Source organism: Armigeres subalbatus, chromosome 1 (assembly GCF_024139115.2).
Source record: "Armigeres subalbatus isolate Guangzhou_Male chromosome 1, GZ_Asu_2, whole genome shotgun sequence".
NCBI classification, from domain to species: Eukaryota; Metazoa; Arthropoda; class Insecta; order Diptera; family Culicidae; genus Armigeres; species Armigeres subalbatus.
This window is the reverse complement of record NC_085139.1, coordinates 253,187,672-253,202,555: the sequence shown is the minus strand read 5'-3', so window position 1 is coordinate 253,202,555 and position 14,884 is coordinate 253,187,672. Positions and strand designations below refer to the sequence as shown.

The 14,884-nt window shown below is 40.7% G+C and overlaps 1 protein-coding gene across 3 annotated transcripts in view; it reads right to left on the bottom strand.

Moving 5' to 3' along the window:
• Positions 1-1,238: 1,238 nt before the first annotated feature.
• Positions 1,239-14,884, bottom strand: part of LOC134206730 (kinesin heavy chain-like) — an 84,989-nt gene continuing 71,343 nt past the window's right edge. For all 3 annotated transcript variants that reach the window (XM_062682454.1, XM_062682455.1, XM_062682456.1), the window contains exon 9: positions 1,239-1,691. In XM_062682454.1, coding sequence (XP_062538438.1) covers positions 1,678-1,691 — 14 coding nt within the window. In that variant the 3' untranslated portion in view covers positions 1,239-1,677. The remainder of the gene's footprint in view (positions 1,692-14,884) is intronic.

Sequence of the window (14,884 nt, the reverse complement as noted above, 5' to 3'; positions counted from 1 at the left end):
CGCGGCAGATCCTACAGATCAAATCATCAAAAGCCTACTCCGCTTGGGTAGGAGTTCTGTATCTGATCATATTTTTTTTAATCACAAAGAAACACAGCAACACTACCTCCATAGAAAGAGGACTCTTGACTCTTTTTTAATCCTGAATTGTTATTAGCCATACTGTATTGCAACGATGACGACGCGAAAAATGTCCAATCTGCTCTGTTATAATTTTAAATTTTGCGTACGGTCTTGTATTCCACCCAAAATAATCTACTGCTTCCATGTATTAGCGATGCAAAACCAAAATAAGAAAAAATATATATAATTTATGTGTATAAAGCGTGGATAGCGATTTATGATGAATTTTCTGATGTCTAAAATAACTTTGGGAAAACGGTTTCATTCTCGTAAACCGAATGTGTTCTGGACTTCCTGATCACTCTCCTTCTCTAATTTTATCTATATAAAGGAACGGAATCTTGAAATGATTATTACACGTGCAAACATAAATTTCAACTAATAAAAAATCACTCGCTTTCCCCAAACCCCAACTAAATACGTACGAACATGAAATACTAGCATAAGGCTAGTGATCCACAATTTTTTTTTTAATTTGGATAATAATCAAATACTGCATACTCACTGATCTCTTATTCTAGTATTTCAAGCCCAAATCGAATATGGAACGAAAACGTGCAACGAAAGAGGAATAATTCCTGTTCGCTGATAATTGCTGCTATTCGAGCGACCGACGATCTACTGCGCTGAGCTGTGTAGTCTACTGAATATGAGAGTGCGTTGGTGGATGCTTCCTATATTATGTAGTCATTGTCGTTTTGTTTTTATATCAATCATGGTAGAATTTTTATTCGTTCTCATTTTTTTTTGTTGTTTATTTAAAATAAGCAATAATTTAATAAATAGCATATTTTGTTATTGTTGTTGCGGGTGCTGGCTTATAGCGTTTTAGCACAAAAACTGTCAAGCTGGTCCTTAAAGCGGCCTGACCTCTAAGCGGTTAGGTTAAGAGATTAAACATTGCCCGTCAGCTTTGTTAGCTTTGTGTGTTTTTGCTGGCTTCGGTTTTTAATATTAGAGCTGTTTCACCAAATTTCTCATGCTGCGTTAGATTAGAAATTTTGTTTGTTTGTAATCATCTATTGTTTTTAGCCATGAAACGCACCACGTATCGTGTCTGCTAAGTTTCCAAATTCTTTGTTTTTTTGTTTCGTTCAAGTCAAAACTCTCTGAAGTCTGGTTGAGTCATTCTTTCTAAATTGGATTTTATTCGTTACAATATTTGGTGCTTAACATCTAGGACAAAAAAATAGTTTTGATGTTCATCATTGGTTATCCTAATAAATTTTGTTGCCTCTATAGTGGTAAAATTTTTGATGCACAATTTTGCTTCGCTGAAATAAGAGAATAGTACCTCATCGTCTTCCTTTCGCCTCCTCCACCACCGTCTTTTACACCTAGCATTGTAAAGGGCGGGAGAAGGTTCACGTCACTAGCTGTGTTGCCGTAATTTTAGTAGTAGTAGTAGTTGTAGTTACATATCCATATGTAGAATTTATATTAATAATTGCAGCGTGGAAAATTTAGCGCTTAAACGGTAGCAGTTTCTTGTTTTCTCTTTGAGAATTGCGTTCGTTTGCTAAGCCGCGCATGCTGGTGTTGCGCTTAGTCGATTCAACTGTCGGATTCTGTGGAAGAGAAATTAATGAGATAAATTATTGATTATTGCTGTTTGTAGTGACGTCAGTCATCCAAGGACGAGGAGTAGTAAGAAGAAATCTTTTCGAAAAGCTGCACTACTCTTCTGGATGTTGTATGAATATCTTGTCTATTTGCTAATGCTATTCACTCCGTAGAGAGCTATCTTGGAGGAACATATAAGGAAAACGTACTAACGTACTGAAGGTCCATAGTTAGACAGGTTACTGCCCATGATCGCATACATTTTTTCTAACATTTGCATTTTGGCTGATTTTGTAAATCGTTTGTCAATCCACCCAAAATCAATCAAAGCTAGTACATCCACGTGGATAAAGCCATCCATTGTGCTCAAGCCTGACGAGGACATGAACTACCCTCCGGAACCAGCCAGCGAAGCTTGTTCGCAAAGGTTATCAGCAAAGATCTAGAAATCGGGGGACTGAAGAAAACCACAGCAAGACTGGAACAGAAAGGCCGCCAGAAGGATAGAAAATTGTTCAATCAATAACACTCACTGGTTCACGAAGCAGACCTGAATCTTTTTGCTTTCTCGTATACTTTTTTTTATTGATCGGTTATTGATATACAAACTTAATCAAGAATATTCACTTGCAATTATCAGTGAATCCATTCGCCTATTTGCAGGGTTTTTTATAGTCTTGTTGCTGATTGGGAGGCCTGTCTTGCGGTATCTACAATTACACTTTCGATCACCAAAAAGCAACCCTACCCTTAAAAGTTTCGCTTATGAAGCAGATCTATGACACACGTTTCGCGGATGGTGAAGTTATGGCGGAGCACCTCTTTGTCTTGGAAGAGCTGTTCGTAATGCAACGTACACACCAGTCAAGCAGTTTGACGAACATTGATACCGTTCCCACGAAAACCCTTTGGGAAGATCCATAAAGTACGTCACGCAAAATTTGGCTATTTTCAACCCCCCTCCCCCCTTCGTCACACTTTTTGTATTAAACCTCTAAAATTTTTGTATGAGTCGTCACGCTGTTCGGAACCCCCCCCCCCCCCCCGGAGCGTGACGTACTTTGTGGATGGCCCCTTTGGTTGCTGCTTTGTTTGAACGTATGTGAAGTTGTTCGAACAACCATTTGACCGTTCGCGGCTCGGTTGGAAAAAAAATTAAAACGGTTTGATTTTGGTTTAAGCTGTCGGGGGCGGAGACAAGGTTCGCCGAACATGTTTAAGCATTTGTAGTGAAGTTGTTCCTACGAAACACTGCCGACTGCTTTGGAGAGCCGCTCCTGACACGTACCTCACTATGGAGCTCATGAAACGGAAGCTGCTGGTGGACGAAGTCGCAAAGCGTCAAGGATCACCTGAAAGTGACTCGGTGCTGGTTAGGTTAGCGCTATGCACGGTCGCAGTAACAAGACAAACGTCTGATTTGCCATCTGTGCAAAAAAAGAGGATCACAAGCAGTTTAAGTGCCCGCAGAGAACCCGTGATTCCGATAGCAACCCAAATTCGAAAGGAAAGCAAAAAAAAATAAGGAAGATTGTGTTTCGTTTGCTTTTGTCGCCGGCGCGTATGAGAATTCGTATAAAATTCGAAACCATGAATTGTTAACTCAGGTGCGACGAGCCACACAGTTGCAGTCGAAACTTTGAAGTAAATTAAACTGTACTGATAATATTAAATATGTGAAGCTACCAGACGGAAAATTAGCATAAGTAGAAGGCCAGGGAAGTGGCACGATTGTGTGTTGTTACAGAAAAAGGAGACAGTTCTGCCAACAAATACGTCGTATCGTCCACCGGTGGGTATCGTCCACCGAGGCTCTTGTGGTAGGTTGTCAGAAACTATTGTGGATAAAGAAACTGCTCGAAGTTCTTTCAGAGGACGATTCGGGACTTCATAGCGGTTTAGGAGGACAAACTAAACAGTCCTGTATAAAAATGGTCTAGTCGGATCGCATAGAGCATCGGTCCAAACATATCGATACAAAACACGAATTCAGGAAGTACCTACGTATACGTGGAATCATCGATCTTAGTTTCGTACCAACGGACAAAATAGTCGCAGATATTATGACGAAGCATGAATCTGACATAATTGGTACCGATGCAAGTTGTTTATTTTGTCTAGTAGTTATTTTATGCAAATAAGTTTTTTAAAGGCTGTTTTATTGTGTTTTAATTAGTGAAAATTTGTTCTCATTGGGCGTGTATATTGTGAAAGCACAGACAAACAGACAAAACACATTGAACATGCATTCATGAAATTCATCGTCGTACAAACACTAACGACATCTGTTGTTTTCACTCTGCTGGGCAAATCATGAACCAGATGGCGTTAGTGAGCAAACGTCAAACTCGAGTAAATGCGATTCGCGCGTCACTTGTGGCCGATTGGCCAACTAATGATTATTTAAATTAACCAGTAAATCAGTGAACGATGAGAATTTCTTGAGTGTTATGTCGGTTTGTCTGTGGGAGCTCGTTAATTCGTCAAAAATTGAAAAAAAAATGAGCAAGGAAATAGATAATTTTGCTGGCCAATCCATCAAATCCGTCGGCATAGATGAAGCTTGATATTAAACGCCGCCGGGATGACCGTAGACTAGATGAATGTACTGCTGCTGTACGGTACGAAAATTATCGATCTTAGCGAGTTTCAATTTTCCGTGCCGTTTTTTTATGCAAGCCTCCAAACCGGATAAGTTTTGGATGTATATGACGAGATTGACTCCGCTAATTAATGATGACGACGTGCAGAAAATAGTTTCACACTGTTTAAATATTTCGGACGCGGCGGAGGTGGTTCGCCTCGTTCCCAGAGGCAGAGATGTGACCTTCACGTTTGTGTCGTGCAAAATCGAATTGAATCCTATTCTCAAGGAGTTGGTGCTCGAACCATCATCGTCACCCACCCGTTTCCTGATCCGCTTTTGTCTGCAACTACACCTGCGAACCGCCAACTAGTCGATGAGATTGCTTTTCTTGAACTTAGCCAAATCAACCGGGTTTCCAACTTTCAATCAAACATGCTCGACTTGGTGGTTATCAATGATTATTCACTGCATGAATGCACTGTCGTTGAGACTCCGGACGTGCCATTTGACAACTAACATCCTGCGTTGGATATTTCACTGATTTAATCTACGTTTCGAAGGACCTATCAGTGACGATCGACTCAATTTTCGCCAAACCGATTTTCAACACCTCCAACGGAACTTCAACATCAACGATTATCGGTGCTATAATAAACTCCGTTTCAAACATTATGTTCATTTAACGCAACTAAATTTCCGACGACACCCCAAGAAGTTTTAGTCTTTCGTGAATTCTAAAAGGAAGGAAACTGGGCTGATATTAAGTACTAGCTTTATGTACCCGGCCTTGCTCGGAATTGCCAGTTTGGTTTGCAGTTTTTTTTTTACAATCGGAAAATGATAAAACCAATTGGTCTACAGGGTAATTGTGTTTACTTATTCATAGTTTATCATTTGATTAAAAGAAGGCTTTTGGAAATATTGACTGATTTTCAAGAAGGGATCGTGGGTTTGAAAGGTCTTATTCCGGGCAAACGTCTATTCTTAAAGAAAGAAAAACATCCATCGATGCCATATTCCGGGCAACGCATATTTTTCAAAGAAGGGATCACACCCACCATTGCATTATTCCAGGCAAATGCCTACTTTTAAAGAAGCAATCACATACACCATTCAGAAGGAAACACATTAATCATTGCTTTTCACTGGGCATACCATTATTCCGATGCACAACAATACCTAATCCCAATAACCCCTCCCCCCTCCCATTCCAAAAGTTCCTTCCAGCCTCTCTATAGGGGTGATCGGGGCAATATGGGCCACCTAAGGAAATCGTTCCGAAAAGCGCTGAAAAGCTCCAAAAAGCATCGTTCAAATGTAGTTGACTTATACTAGAGAATGTTACCTTTCATATGACGTCCATGAATGACGAAAAATGCGTTTGGAAATTGTTGAAATGCACTTTTGAAAATGTACTGATTTCAATGTGTGTTCCCGACTATACGGGGCAATATGAGCCACCATTTGGGGCAGTATGGGCCACCCTTCCAAAACCTTAATTTAGGCGAAAAAAGTATCGTAATATAGAAGATTATGATATTCCTACAACAGTTGTGAGTATTCCACACCAAATAAAATGAAAAAACTGCACAACAGCGGACTGAACTGATTTGCCACTCTTCACCGTTTGAACAGCCACATTTCAATTGGTCAATGGTCATTTTTTCTGTTTCTATCGCAGTAATGCGCTGTTGTAATTTTTCCGTAATGAATCTTACATATATGATAATATTCTTGTATTTGAATACTGAAATTTGAACTAATTCGCATTTTAAGGCCAGATATCTTGTTCTATGTGTAGCATACTATATGTAACATCCTAATTATACAGTAATAAATCATTTCAAATAGACAACCAAATTAGCATTGATAAGGAATTCCCAACTTCTCAGATTTACCAACGTTAAATTGCCAACGTCTGGAAAGACCCCTTTACCTTCTCAGGCAGTAGATAAAACACAAACAATATTTTTACTATCAAGCGAAAACGCACTGCGACCTTTCTTCCAACTGTCGTTAAAATAAACCCAAACACAACGGTATAGCAATGCCGAGGCCAGAAGCAATAAACATCATTTACCTGAATAAGCATCATACAGTATATTGTTAAACAACCACCTACCTTAAGAGAAATGTGTAAACATAGTATATAAGAGAAAATAAAGATGATGCGACGACGATTCGTAAACTCCAAGTTAACCAAGACGGACACGCTGTCCGTTTGTGTTCTTATTCTAAAAATCACTTCCCTACTGCTATAGGAAAACTATCTAGTGAATAAAGATAGTTTATGGCGACCGTCCTGGAGCGTAACGTGCAATTTTCGGACCTAATCTAAAACAGTGAAAAAAAAGTGAAGTGAAGCCACCAAGAAAACCAGTGAAATGGGTTGGTTCAGCACAGAGAACTTTATCAACAACCATGTGGCAGTAGAGGAAGTAAAGATAATAGCGATCGTGCTCATCGTCCTAACTGGGATGCTAATCGCATACTTTCTGTTTCGCGCATACAACAGTCACGTGAAAGCGCAAGTGCAAAATGTAGCAAAACGTGAAATAACCCTTAATAACGTGAGAACGCTATAAACCAGAGAGCGTATGCAGTATAAGAAAAATAACAAACTCGCATGTGAAACGCGCGGCTGCTTGCCGCCTATGGTGACAATGACATTGATAGTGCTATGTTGATTGCGTTACGAATGTGGATACAGCAGAAGTGAAGTAAAATTGAAGACGACCCGCGATGGAACAGCAGAGGTGAAATAAAATTGGAGACGACCCGCTATGGACTAGCTGAATAAACCACGACTGAGTTATCAACATCGGTCGACGCAACGAGACATGTGTGGATCAACAAACTTCAAGCTTGGTAACAGCAACATTATCAACGACAAGGGACACTACGACGAAATGGTATGTCTGGTCTAAACATTACTAAATAAGCACACTTTTAGAGCAATTTAAATGTTTTTATCTGAAATTATATTCAATGATATCATGCGAAATTGTAATAAAAGCATCAACTAAGTATCTAAACCTTCTCCCTTACAAAAGAAAAAAGAGAACAAGTTCATATATTCTATCTTTGTGTATTGAAAACCTGCGAAGAAATGTGTTATTTTAAAATGATCAAATGAATAGACTGAGGGTAATCGAAGATAGTATAAAGAAAGAGCATTCCAACTTGGTAAAGAGTAATAACCGACCACGTTCTTTACAAGGAATTACGGAGAAAACAGAAATTTTGCAAGATCTTTTAAAGGAATACAAAACCATCTTAAGTAAATTTGAACACAGACTCAATAAAAAGGAATGGAATAACGAAGTAGAAATATACCAAGCATTGAAAATAAGATTTGAGAAGAGTATAACAATTTTAGAAAATACGCCTGTTCTTCGGAAAAGGCATACATTGAAATCAGTAGCGAATACTATCATTTTTGCAAACGTTTAAGTGGAAACGTAAAATTCAGGATAATACACCAGTTATTTGCAAAAGGCTTTGCAAATCTTTTGATAAAACCAAAAGAAAATTCATTAGTCATCATGCCTTTCGATATTAAAGAGGCGACAGCTATTGTGCAACCTTATAATGGTTCACATGATGGACTAAACACATTTATTGATTCGGCCAATCTCCTAAAAGACATAATCGAAGCAGCAAACTTGCCAACAGCAATAAAATTTTTACGTACCAGACTAACTGGAAAAGCACGACTAGGTCTCCCTGACAACTTTGAAACTATTGATGATTTGATTGCTAATGTAAAGTCAAGGTGTGAAGTAATAGTAACACCTGAAAATATACTAGCAAAATTAAAAGCTACTAGGCAGAAAGGAGATACGGACAACTTCCTTAATGACGTCGACTCCCTGTGTAGTCAACTTCATGCAACTTACATAGTAAGCGGAGTGCCTGACGACGTAGCAAAGAAGATGGCCACCAAAGCAGGCGTCGAAGCGCTTACAGCCGGAGTAATCAGCCAGGAAACAAAAATTATTTTGAAAGCCGGAAATTTCACAGATGTGAAACAGGCAATTCAAAAGGTTGCTGAAAATACGAATAGCAGCACCAGCAACTCCCAAATACTGAATTTTCATGCCAATAGGCCGTTCGATAGGAATCAATTCGGTAACAATCGAGGACGAGGGAACAATTACAATAACAACAACGCTAATCAGCGAGATTATCGGAATAACAATTACAGACGCCAACAACTTAGAGGTAGGGATAACTTTGGCGGAAACTTTCAAAGAGGTCATGGATCCTCTCATTATCCCCACAACACACAATCCAATCGTCATAATCGAGGCAGAGGAGGACATAATTCCTTCCGTCGTATCTATGCAACCAACGTAACAACAAACCCACAGATCATGCAACATCAAATGATACAATCTCAACTACCACAGCCCCAACCAGTATCCAACAATAACTCTTTTTTTAGGCAATTTGGCAATTTGCGTTTATATCATTCCAAAAGTTCCTTCCAGCCTCTCTATAGGGGTGATCGGGGCAATATGGGCCACCTAAGGAAATCGTTCCGAAAAGCGCTGAAAAGCTCCAAAAAGCATCGTTCAAATGTAGTTGACTTATACTAGAGAATGTTACCTTTCATATGACGTCCATGAATGACGAAAAATGCGTTTGGAAATTGTTGAAATGCACTTTGAAAATGTACTGATTTCAATGTGTGTTCCCGACTATACGGGGCAATATGAGCCACCATTTGGGGCAGTATGGGCCACCTTCCAAAACCTTAATTTAGGCGAAAAAGTATCGTAATATAGAAGATTATGATATTCCTACAACAGTTGTGAGTATTCCACACCAAATAAAATGAAAAAACTGCACAACAGCGGACTGAACTGATTTGCCACTCTTCACCGTTTGAACAGCCACATTTCAATTGGTCAATGGTCATTTTTTCTGTTTCTATCGCAGTAATGCGCTGTTGTAATTTTTCCGTAATGAATCTTACATATATGATAATATTCTTGTATTTGAATACTGAAATTTGAACTTATTCGCATTTTAAGGCCAGATATCTTGTTCTATGCAGATATGCCCATATTGCCCCATAGAGACTGGTTTTGGGAAAAAAAAGTTTTATGATAAATTCAGATTTGTATCAATATAAACATGTGTGCACAATATTCAATTTTAATATATCTTTTGATTGTGGTGTATTTTTGACCTGTATTTTAATCAGTTTTGTGTCAAAACCTTATTTATAAACTTGAAATTTTATAATAATTTTGCCTATGCAGTGAAAATTTACATTTTCAAGTATATTTTCATGTTTGAATTGAATTTTAATGCGGTTTTCACGTTGATGCATATGTGGAGCATCCTCTTAAAGATCATATAACTTTTTCATGATAAAACTTGTCAATAAGCTCAAAATGAGGGTGGCTCATATTGCCCCGTATGTTCATATTGCCCCTAGTGCCCCTAATAGTTTCCTTTGGGTAGGGATTACGTGTTTACATGTTTGGTTTGAATTGACCTATGTGATAAAAAGGTATACTAAACGGTTCATTTAATGAATATACCCTCTCTCTCATTAGCTATGGCCAGTCTGATATAGTCTTCCTTAGACAGATTATAAGGGTTCCAAATTTGGTGGACATCGATGAATGGGTTCAGAAGTCATGCTGAATTGATCGATAACTAAACAGTACCCCCTCTTCCACACCCTCCTCGTTTTAAAATTACTTAACCACATCCACTAAAATCGCTTCCTTAGGACAGACAATATTTGATACGAATTTGGTTCAAATCGGTCATGAGGCTCAGGATTTACATTGAGTTGATCGATTGCTGAACAATACCCCTCCCGCCATACCCTTCTTCTTTTGTAAAGAGAATCCCAAATCTCTTATCGTCGTCTCCTTATGACAAAGAATTTGTTCAGAATTCATACTGACTTGATCAGTAACTAAGCAATACCCCTCCCCCCACACCCTTCCTCTTTTCAAAAGAGCATGTTTATTATCGTCCCTCTGTAAGATAAAGAATTTGTGTTTCAAATTCGGTTGAAATCGGCCAAGGGGTTCAGAATTTACACTGAGTTGACCGATAACTAAGCAATACCCCTCCCCCACACCCTCCTCCTTTTTTTTCCAAAGAGCATGCTTAACCCCCTATCGTCCCCTTCTCAAGATAAGGAAATTGTGTTCCAAATTTGGTCGAAATCGGCCAAGGGGGTCAGAATTAAAACTGCGTTGATCGATAGTTAAGCAATATCCCTCCCCCTTTTCCAAAGAGCATGCACACCCCCCCTATCGTCCCCTCCTTAAGATAAAGAATTTGTGTTCCAAATTTGGTTGAAATCGGACAAAGGGGTTCAGAATTTACACTTAGTTGATTGATAACTAAGCAATACCCCTCCCCCTATACCCTCCCCCTTTTCCAAAGAGCATGCTCAACCCCCCCTATCGTCGTCTCCTTATGATAAAGAATGTGTGTTCCAAATTTGGTTAAAATCGGTAAATGGGTTCAAAAGTTATGCTGGAACATACATACAAACATACAAACATTGAGTTTTATATATATATAGATAGATAGATTTTTCTCGATAACGACATTGCGCTGAATACTGAGGAGAAATTCAGCCTTTTCGCCAACACTTCTCAAGTGTATTCTCGGGCTGTTCGTCTTCTCAGGATGACATTGATAGAGCTGTAAGTGGAGTATCTAGCAATGTAGTGGATGGGGATGTCTTTCAAATAGGCGTTCAAATAGTCCACACTTTCCATCCAGTTAACATTGGTGATCATGAGGAAGCTGAAGCAATAGAGAATCTTCAGAAACATGCAATTTATCCAAAATATACAACTTGAAGCACACCAATCTAAATTTGTTAAAAACAGGACTCCACTATTTCGCCAAGTAAACAACTCTAAAAAATAGCGCTCCTTTTTTGAGTTACTTTTCAATTTATTTCCGAAGTAGTAATCGCGAATCGACCGGGCCCTCCTTAGCCGTGCGGTAAGACGCGCGGCTACAAAGCAAGACCACGCTGAGGGTGGCTGGGTTCGATTCCCGGTGCCGATCTAGGCAATTTTCGGATTGGAAATTGTCTCGACTTCCCTGGGCATAAAAGTATCATCGTGCTAGCCTCATGATATACGAATGCAAAAATGGTAACCTGGCTTAGAAACCTCGCAGTTAATAACTGTAGAAGTGCTTAATGAACACTAAGCTGCGAGGCGGCTCTGTCCCAGTGTGGGGATGTAATGCCTAGAAGAGGAAGAATCGCGAATCGACATCCTGAAGCCGCAGAAACCTCCCGCGGATCCGGACGGAGGATATGGGGCCTCCCAAACGTCGCAAAGAGCTCTTCGTAGCCATACTCAGTCAAGACAAAAACGCGGACTAGATGCAACTCATAACCGCGACATAAATCTTCACCCTCCGCGCGAGAAGATTCCTTATATAGACGAGATGTCAACAATGGCAAGCAATAATTCGATGTCAACATCATCAGCACCTGCTAGTGGCAATGGTAGCCACGCAATTAATATTACTGTGAATAAATATGAATTCGAGTTGCTGCAGGACAACGAAGCAGACGAATTGAACGACGAAATGCCAACGCTCACACCAAACTGCACCGTCCCCATACACGGCGCGCAAGGAGAAGAAAATTCGTGTTCCCCCCATTTCGGTAATTAATCTCATGACCCAGCGAATTCGGGATCTGATGTCTCAGAATAATATTGCGCAGAACGAGTATAACATGAAATCGACGAAGACGGGCGTTCAGCTTTACTGTTCGGGAGAAGAGGCTTTTCGCAGTTCTATGAAACAATCGAACATCCAATTTCCGCCTCTGAGCAATCGGTGAAAATTGTTCTATCGAGGCTACCAGTGGTTAACATCGCCGAACTGGAATCGGAGCTAGCCACTCTCTGAGTGATCACAACCGAGGTGAACATGTTTTCTCGCAAGGTCATCGATCTGGAGGAAAGTGCGTTATATTTGTTTCAGTTCATAAAGGAGTCCGGTTAAACTGTCGGATCTACAAAAGGTAAAAGCAATATTTAATATCATAGTGAAAAGGCGATATTACGAAAAAAAAGCCTACCGATGCTGTTCAATTCCACCGTTGCCAACGATTCGGCCACGGCATGAGGAATTACCCTCTTGTTCCACTTTGCGTTAAATGTGGTGAGAAGCATCCGTCCGTCGAATGCAAACTACCCAAAAAAGCAGAGCTAGCAAACTACGCCAGAAACGAGACACGAGGATCAATAAAGTGCGCAAACTGTAGTGGGTAGCACACCGCCAACTATCGTGGCTGTCCCAGCCGCAAAAACTATATTGAAAAATTAGCAAAGATGAAAACGGAACGGCGGTACCTTGCACCTCTTCCACCACCGCCACGACCCTCTCAAGGTGGTCTCTCCAGTTCTACAGCCGCACCATCGTCCGGCTCCTATGCACAAGTCCTACACTGCCTATAATCGCATATTTGTCCCATTGTCAGCATCTCGACAAAGATCATCGAAAGCATAGGCGTTTCGATAAACACAACGAACGGTATTGTACACGTTATCGCCGCATACTTCCCGGGGGGCGCAACACGATCCATGGTGGACTGAACCATTCTTCGTCGTGAGCGATCTAAACTCACGACACCGTCAATGGAACTGTTCAAAGGCCAATAAAGCTGGCACAATATTGTCTCAGGAGGCAGCCAGCCATAACTTTTTTTCTCCTGACACATTCACATTTCATCCTACGGGGCGCGGTCGTCCTTCGACCCTAGATCTTACTTTGTCAAACAACCTACTGGACATGACAAAGCCAACCACGCTGAACGAATTGTCATCGGATCACCTCCCGGTCAGGTTTGACGTCAGGCTCACATCCACTGTAGTTCAAATAATGCCGAAGTACAGATGCTACGCGCGTGCCGACTGGCTCCGTTTCCAATACGAAATCAACGTAAAGTTGGACCTACTAAACCCAGCTTTCATAAACCTCAACAGTGAAGCCGAAGTTGATGCTGCTATAGACTTTCTAACGACGACTCTTCTGGAGGCAGAATCAATTTCGGTACCGGAAGTTCAGCAACGATCGTGCTCATCTGCAACAATTCCTGAGAGTACCAGAAGGTTAATCGCATTGCGGAACAAACGGCGACGACAGTGGTACCGGCGAAGAGACCCAATTTACAAGGATATAGTGCTGTCCCTAAACCGGAGAATTAGAGAAGAATGCGACCAAGCCAGCTTCAAGAGATTTCGAGAAACTCTCCAAACATTAAACGACAAACACGGCACTATCTGGAAAAAATCGAAGGCTTTGCGGGCATCGACTAAGTACAGTCCACCCTTACGACAAGGAAAAAACATCATTATTTCCTCATTGGAGAAGGCTCAACTGCTAGCTTTGAGTTTTTCACGGTCCCACACCAACCAAATGGCAGACGATCCCGAAACCGTGGCAGCGGTAAACGACTTAGTTACAAACATCGACCAATCCTTCCTGACTGGGGAACACTCTTGGTTGATTCGTCCGAAGGAGGTAGCTCAGCTTATTCGGCGACTCAAATCCAAAAAATCTCCTGGACAAGACACGCTCCGGAACTGTGTAATAAAGAAACTACCTCGAAAGGCGCACATCTTCCTTGCAAAAATATTTTCCGCTTGCATCCGTCTTGGATACTTCCCGACCAATTGGAAACATGCCATAGTAACAGCCGTTCCGAAACCAAACAAAGACTGTACTGAAGCGTCCAACTACAGACCTATAAGTCTTTTGCCTACCTTTAGCAAACTGCTTGAACGAGTAATACTGAAGCGCATCGAACAGAAATTGGAAAATACACGGCTTATTCCTGATGCACAATTTGGATTCAGAAAAGGACACTCAACCAACCATCAGCTCGTTCGTAATGTGAAGAATGTACGTAGCATTTTTTTCGCTGGGTCGATTTTCAGGTATGGTGCTTCTTGATGTTGAGAAAGCCTACGATTCCGTGTGGAAAGATGCAATTCTGCATAAGATGTTGCTTGGAAACTTTCCTTTATATATTCTTAAAATTATTCGCTCTTTCCTAACAAACCGTACCTACCATGTAACTGTCAATGGACAAAACTCAGATCGACACTATATTCCTTTTGGCGTTTCGCAAGGTGCTGTCTTAAGCCCCACGCTCTACAACATCTTCACCGCGGACCTGGTGATGCTTGACGGAGTTAAATATTTCCTTTTCGCCGATGATACCGGTTTTATTGTGTCAGATTCCGACCCAAACATCGTGCTCTCTAAGCTACAAGCAGCCCAAAATGCCATTGAAAATTATCAAAGAAGGTGGAAGATAAAGACTAACGCGGGGAAAACACAGGCCATCTTTTTTACTCGGAAGCGAAGCCCTAGCAAACTACCTCAAAATGAAATCTCCGTATGGGGAAGCCGCATCCCACGGTCAAATGACTTTGGATACCTTGGGCTAAATCTTGATAGGAAATTGACTTTTGCCACTCACATCAAGAACACCCTAGTAAAGTGCAGCAAGCTCACCAAAATGCTTTACCCACTCATCAAACGACGTTCACATCTGAGCACTGAATCGAAGCTACTACTCTACAAGACCGT